Source organism: Coturnix japonica, chromosome 5 (genome assembly GCF_001577835.2).
Source record: "Coturnix japonica isolate 7356 chromosome 5, Coturnix japonica 2.1, whole genome shotgun sequence".
NCBI classification, from domain to species: Eukaryota; Metazoa; Chordata; class Aves; order Galliformes; family Phasianidae; genus Coturnix; species Coturnix japonica.
This window is the reverse complement of record NC_029520.1, coordinates 33,238,354-33,244,275: the sequence shown is the minus strand read 5'-3', so window position 1 is coordinate 33,244,275 and position 5,922 is coordinate 33,238,354. Positions and strand designations below refer to the sequence as shown.

At 57.7% G+C, this 5,922-nt stretch overlaps 1 protein-coding gene across 3 annotated transcripts; it reads left to right on the top strand.

Annotated features, from left to right (window-relative positions):
* Positions 1–3,176: 3,176 nt before the first annotated feature.
* On the top strand, positions 3,177–5,578 carry NKX2-8 (NK2 homeobox 8). Of its 3 annotated transcripts, none has more exons than XM_015865028.2 (2): positions 3,177–3,822; positions 4,736–5,578. In XM_015865028.2, exons 1-2 carry the CDS (start codon positions 3,648–3,650, stop codon positions 5,278–5,280), a joined length of 720 nt encoding a protein of 239 aa, XP_015720514.1. In that variant the 5' UTR covers positions 3,177–3,647; the 3' UTR covers positions 5,281–5,578. The 3 variants fall into 3 exon arrangements, 1 of the variants encoding a protein (XP_015720514.1); XR_001555775.2 differs by lacking the exon at positions 3,177–3,822 and adding an exon at positions 3,831–4,429 and having other exon boundaries at positions 4,736–4,841; XR_001555776.2 differs by lacking the exon at positions 3,177–3,822 and adding an exon at positions 3,831–4,429 and having other exon boundaries at positions 4,662–4,828.
* The last annotated feature ends 344 nt before the right edge of the window (positions 5,579–5,922 follow it).

The following is a 5,922-nucleotide window of genomic DNA, read 5'->3' as shown; positions in this document are numbered from 1 at the left end:
CACTTTCCATGCCTCATTTCCCAGCCATCAGCGGCCCGTGGCTGTGAGACCTCCGAGGTGTGCTGCCCCGACAGCTTCCGCGGCTGAACCGCACGCAGCTCGCAGCAAAGCCTGGGCGCCTCTCAGCCTCCTCCCCTGGGTGCTGGTGCTGTCCCGCAGCCATCTGCTAAGCCCTATGGAGGGCTCCTCCGTAAAGCTACGACTGCATCCACCAGCTTTTACTGGGGTAAAAACGTGCCCTGTATTCTCAGGTGTTTATAGCCGGGCTTGCCGGGTAGGGGTGCCTGGGGGAGAGGAACCGGGTAGGAGAGCGGCAGAGCCCCGAAGGGATAGGGGAAGGTCCAGGAGAGCTCCAGGATATCCCCAAAAGGGCCGGGCCACGTCTCGGGTTGGAGAACGCTGCTGTTCCTGCCCTGTTTCTCTTGAGCCTCAACCAAAGACACTTGGCTGCGGGGAGGGACGAAAAGCGCGCTGTGAATAACTCGGGAACAAATAAACATTATTGATTTCGAATCTTTTTTCTTTCCTTTATCCTCTAAGAAAAGTGGGCATTAAGCGCAGTGTCGCTGGGAAATTAGAAAGGACGGGCACGCTCAGCCCTCCTCCGCGGGCCCATGAGTGGGGTGCGCAGCCGGTGCTGCCCATCCCGGCCCAATCCCCTTGTCAAAAGCTGCTGCCCCCGGTGGTCCTCAGCGCCAGAGCGTCCCCCGAGGGAGTGAAACGTGAACCGGCAGAGCCCGCAACGGGGCTGGGCAGCCGGGGCTGGAAAGTACGGAGTCGGTCCCAAGCAAAACAAGACATGAAACATTTCAGGTTATTGGGTTCTCCCTTTGAAGGGAACTATTTCCCGCAGATAACAATGCGTAGGTATATTTAGATAGCTCGGCTCGTCCAGGGGGAATGTGTCTTGTGCTATTTGAGAAAAACTCTAAGAGTAAGTGCAAATATTTGATGCTGAAGAGCTCTTAAGGGTTGAAGAGTACCATTTACTTATTTCTACACATCAGTGTGGGCTTAGGATGTTAAATAGATTAAAAGGCTAAGAGAGGTCACTGAAGTAGACTCTCTTTCTCTCATCCCCACTTTTTTTCCTCGCAGAGTTTTTGCACTTTCTTTGGAGAGTCCTTAGCAAACTCCTTGTAAGAGCCACTGCGGTACTGTACAGCTCTGAGACTCCGAGCACCCGGCCCGCCCCTTCACTGCTGCCCCCCCCTCCCCTCCCGGCACCCAGCTCCGAGCACAGGCACTCAGAAAATGTTTGCCCGCAAGGTCAAGTTATTAATAAGCACGTTGCGGCCTCCTTTGCTCTCGGGACGGCCGGAAGCAGGCGGCAGTACGCTGCCCGCAGGTAAGCCCGGCTCTGCCAGGCGGGGCGACAGGATCGAGCCCCCCCGGGTTGACGTGAGAGCGACACGGGGAGTGACACACCGGGAGCCGGGCCCGGGGCCGACAGCGGTGCGGGAGGAGCCGCTCGGCGGAGCGCGGCCGCGTCCCTTCTATTTAATCTTATTTAAAAAGACATAACTAATAAATTTGTATGAACGGGGCTGCCGGAGACGTAAAGCAGAGTCGATAGTGGTTCAATCCCATTGAACCCTATTGAAAACCATGACAACAAGGAACAAGCTCCGATTTATCCCGGAGAGTTAAAGCACATTGTGGGAAGGCGTCAATCACCTATTATTTCAGATCTGAACAAATGCAAAATCTTGACTGGAACAAATGCTTCCAACAGGTCCGGGACATAGGGCTACATTTCCCCTTTGTTCACGGCCTAGCAGTTGGCATGTATTTGTGCTCCCCTCGCTCCGACCACCCAGGACGGCTGGGAGGCAGCGCTCGGAGCGAGGAAGATAACTACTGTCACCCGCACGCTTGATAGGTGGCTGCGGCAATCACGGCCTGGGAATGGTTTATATGGAGCCTCACCAGTTGCGGGGAAATATGCGGGAAGATGGCCAAAGACCGGTGCCCTGTTCATCTCCGCCACAAATCCCCGCGATATAAATCTCGCCCCTCGTCGCCGTTATCTCCCAGCTCTCATTTCCCGTGGAGTGGAGCTGTTTCGCGAAGCGCCGCACGGAGCCAGGCGGGGAGGGGCTGCAGGCGGCAGAGGGGCGAAGCTGGGGATGGATAAATATAATCTGAGCACAATGGGTTAGAGATGTCTGTTTGGACACGGAGATCTGAACCAACAAAGCAGCCGGCTAGAGCCGTTTCTGCATGTGCCTCTGGATTGCTCTTTCGAGGCGAAGGGTTTCACGCAATTTACCCGACGGGGCCACATTGTGTGCACTTTGGGTGGCGTTCAAGAGCGACAGAGTTCAGATGAGGAGCTCCTCTCCTCACGGGTTTCTTCCCCTCGCTGCTCATACTGCACAAAACCGAAACTGGTCACGGTCCCCCCGTCCCTGCCCTAAGGCTGGGGAGCGAGCCCTGCTTTGAGCGGCTGGCGGGGCTTGGTGGCTTTGTGTCGGCTTGTGAGTCTCACCGAAGCCGGGCAAAGCCAGACCGCAGCTCCGCAATGAGAGGCTGAGGGGGGAAGACGGAGGCGCAGCCGGGGCCGCCCCCAGCCGACGGCAGCTAACCCCGATCCGAACAAGTGCTGAACAAGCCGCAGGTGAAGCAGGGCTAGGAGGGATGTGGATAAACAAACAAAGGTGCGGTCGCGTCTGAGCTTTTCTCCTTCTCTGCCGTCTGGAGTCTTCTCTGCCCCTTACACACGACGCCCATGGGTTATCAAAGTGTAAAATGATGTTAATAAATCCCCTACTCCTCCTCCCTATGAAGCGAGTATGTAGAGCTGCCCATGTGTACCCAGCCACGGTCAACCCGTCGCTGTTCCCGAGAAAAAAAAGGTATATCTTACAGCCACACCATGCCCAGGAGACTTAGCACACGGTCCCTAAAACGTACGCACGGAGAAGCCTTTCCCGCGGAGGTGTGAAAGCCCCGGTAGGGGCTGAGGATAGGTACGCTGCCACTGGCAAAGAGAGCGCGACAAACGGCCCTGGAAAATAAAGCAAATAGCGAGTGAAATTCCTGCCAGGTTTAAAGAGAGAGAAAGGAAGGGGGGGCATAAAGAAGGAGAAGCTGGGAGGGGGCTCTCGGCAGGCTCTGCGGATGTCCTGGGAGGATTCACTTTGTCTGGGGATAGAAGGGACGCTGGTGGCTTTGGTGGAGGGTGGAGGGGGGTGGTTGTTGGTCATCCACATGCCACCCAAGATGTTATTCACTGCTAACAATTACCATTATCTGTCCTCACTTTTGGCTAATCAGACAGAATATGTAATGATGAAGCCTGTTTCCTGCTGTCTTTGGGAGGTAACGGGTTATTCTCCCATGGGGGTGGCGGGAGGGGGGTTACACCTACTCCCATTAGGGCTTTAGCACTTGACTAATTCAGGTACTTAGCATCCCATAGACAGGGACGGTTTGAAAGCGGGCAGTGTTTGCAGTGGGGAGGACTGTTTATATAAACAGGACACCTCTGTAAACGACACTAATATTTGGGGTTGGGTGGAGATGGAAGGGCTACTCTCAAGTCGGGAGATTCCCCAGTAACTACGCAGTCGTTTCCTCGAGGCTTCAAGGGAGGGGGTTTGGGACTTCGGGAAGATATTTTTGGGGAGTGTGCACACCCTACTATGGCCACATCTGGCAGGATGAGTTTTACAGTGAGGAGCATTTTGGATTTACCAGAGCAGGATGTACATAGCATGAAGCAAGCTCCTGACCACCACCATCACCATCACTCGGCGGAGAACTACAACGGCTCTCCGTATCGTGGCTGGATAGAGACGGATAGAAATCAGTATCCCTGTGAGTATACCACGGACAGGAGCTCGCCATCTCCTTGCAGCTACCGTGTGTCTGTTCCCCGTTCCTCTGGGGAAGATGCGAAGAAGCGAACCGCCAGCGCGTGTAGCCTACAGCGTCGGGGGGAATTTTATAAGGTGTTATTGACCTACAGCAACGAAGCAGCTGGAGGATCCCAGCCACGAGCTTATGAGAGAAAATATCTTTTTTTTCCCCCTTCAGTCTGAGCAGGGCTATGGCAGAAAGCTTAGCCTCGGGCTGTGTCCTCCCGTCTCTCTGCAGTTACCATTTAATCTCGCTTCCTGGATTCCTTCCTCCCGTTTCAGTGCTGTAGGGATCCGCCTGTTTGTACTGGAGGGGTTCGGGTCCCCCCGCAGCGCGGAAGGCAGCACGCACGCCGTGCCTTTCCTTCCAGGCTGCCATGCAGCGCTGCGGCCGCAGCCGTGGATGCCCACGCGCTTCCCACCGCTGCGAGCAGCCTTCGCTCAGCCCAGCGCTGCGCCAAGTCCCAAACTGCGCGGCAGATACACTGCTCTTAAATAGGGGTGAGGGGGCGAGTCTCTGCTTCGGGCGGACGCAGGAACCCCATCGGGATAAGCTCCGCGCTAAGGTAACAGTGGCTGGAGGAAAGTGCGCGCACTTGGCAGCCTGGTGTTAGCCCCGCGCTGCTGCTGGCGCCCGCACAGGGCCACGCGAGGCGTGGAGGGGGTGTTTGAGGAGACGTGTAGCCGGTCTGGGACTTTCCGTCCCGTGGCTGCGGCTCCCCTCACCCAGGTTGGGCCCGGCACCCCCTCTGAGCTTCTGGATGAAGCGTTGCGGTAAACCCCGCGCTCTCTCCGCAGGAGGCGACGCGCTCGGCCACCGCGGCCAGTATTCTGGCCGGCCGCCCCTCTCTCTAACCCCTCGCTGTCCCCAGCTTCCGACGAGAGCGGCCCGGAGCTGAGCCTGCCCGACTCCACGCAGAGGTCGCTCCCAGCCCGCGGCTCGGAGGCCGAAAAGAAGAAAAAGAGACGGGTGCTGTTCTCCAAGGCTCAAACGCTGGAGCTAGAGCGACGGTTCCGGCAGCAGCGATACCTCTCGGCGCCGGAGCGGGAGCAGCTGGCTCGCCTGCTCAGCCTCACCCCCACGCAGGTGAAGATCTGGTTCCAAAACCACCGCTATAAGATGAAACGGGCGCGAAGCGAGGGCCCGGGCAGCCCTCCTCCTCCGCGTCCGCCCGCCTTGCTTCGCCGGGTGGTGATGCCTGTGCCGGTGCTACTGAGGGACGGGGAGCCGTGCCGGGGCTTCCCCGCCAGCCCCTCTCCAGCCTCAGCCCGCCCCAAGCTGGGCTGCGCGCTAGCGGGATGCAGCGCCCAGGCCGCCCTCACCGTGCAGGGCTACCCGACCTGCCCGTCCACCCTCGGCGTCTGCCCCGCGTACCAGCACTTAACGCATCCCGCCGTCGTCTCCTGGAGCTGGTGACGGCGGCGCCTCGCCCTCCGGGCAGGACTCATCTCAAGGGCTCTGGCCCGGGCTCGCAGAAGGCTCCCGGACGGGGCGGGCAGGGCACAGAGCCGCTGGCAAGGAGTGCGGCTGCCGAGGCAATCCGCCACCAGGGCACGGAGCCGGGCACGGCTTTGCTTCGGTTATAGCTCCTCTCCCCTCGGCTCTGTCGGAGAGGTTTCTTCTTATTATTAATAATAATAAAATCTAGCGACCTAGTTTACTTGAAAATAGCTTATTCTTTCAGTGACTAATAAAATGATTTTGGGAAAAGATACTTTTTTTTCTCAGATAAGAAGTGTATTTTTGACCATTAGGGCATTCACTTTGGATTACCTCCCGCTCTCTTGAACTCAGCAGAGGATCTTTGCACCAGAGTTCCTCTGTTACCCATCCACGCCACGGTAAACAGCGAATAAGGGCTTGTCAGAGGGTGCTGGACGCCCGTGTCTGCGGGTTCCCTTCGTTTGGGCCGAGGGCTGCGGTGCGGGATTCCCATCGGCTCAGCTCAGTCCGACGGCTCCGGCACCGCAGCTGTATGCTCAGCACTGGGCTTTTCGGAGCCGCTAAGGTAGGAGCCAGCATTGAGCGGGCTTGCCCGCTAGCCCGCAGCTGTTCCAA

Bases quoted from the DNA above. Each gene is read 5' to 3' on its own strand.
- NKX2-8 (XM_015865028.2), top strand. From the start codon at position 3,648: ATGGCCACATCTGGCAGGATGAGTTTTACAGTGAGGAGCATTTTGGAT. The intron at 3,823-4,735 runs GTGAGTATACCA...CGCTGTCCCCAG, and splicing joins GGATAGAAATCAGTATCCCT to CTTCCGACGAGAGCGGCCCG.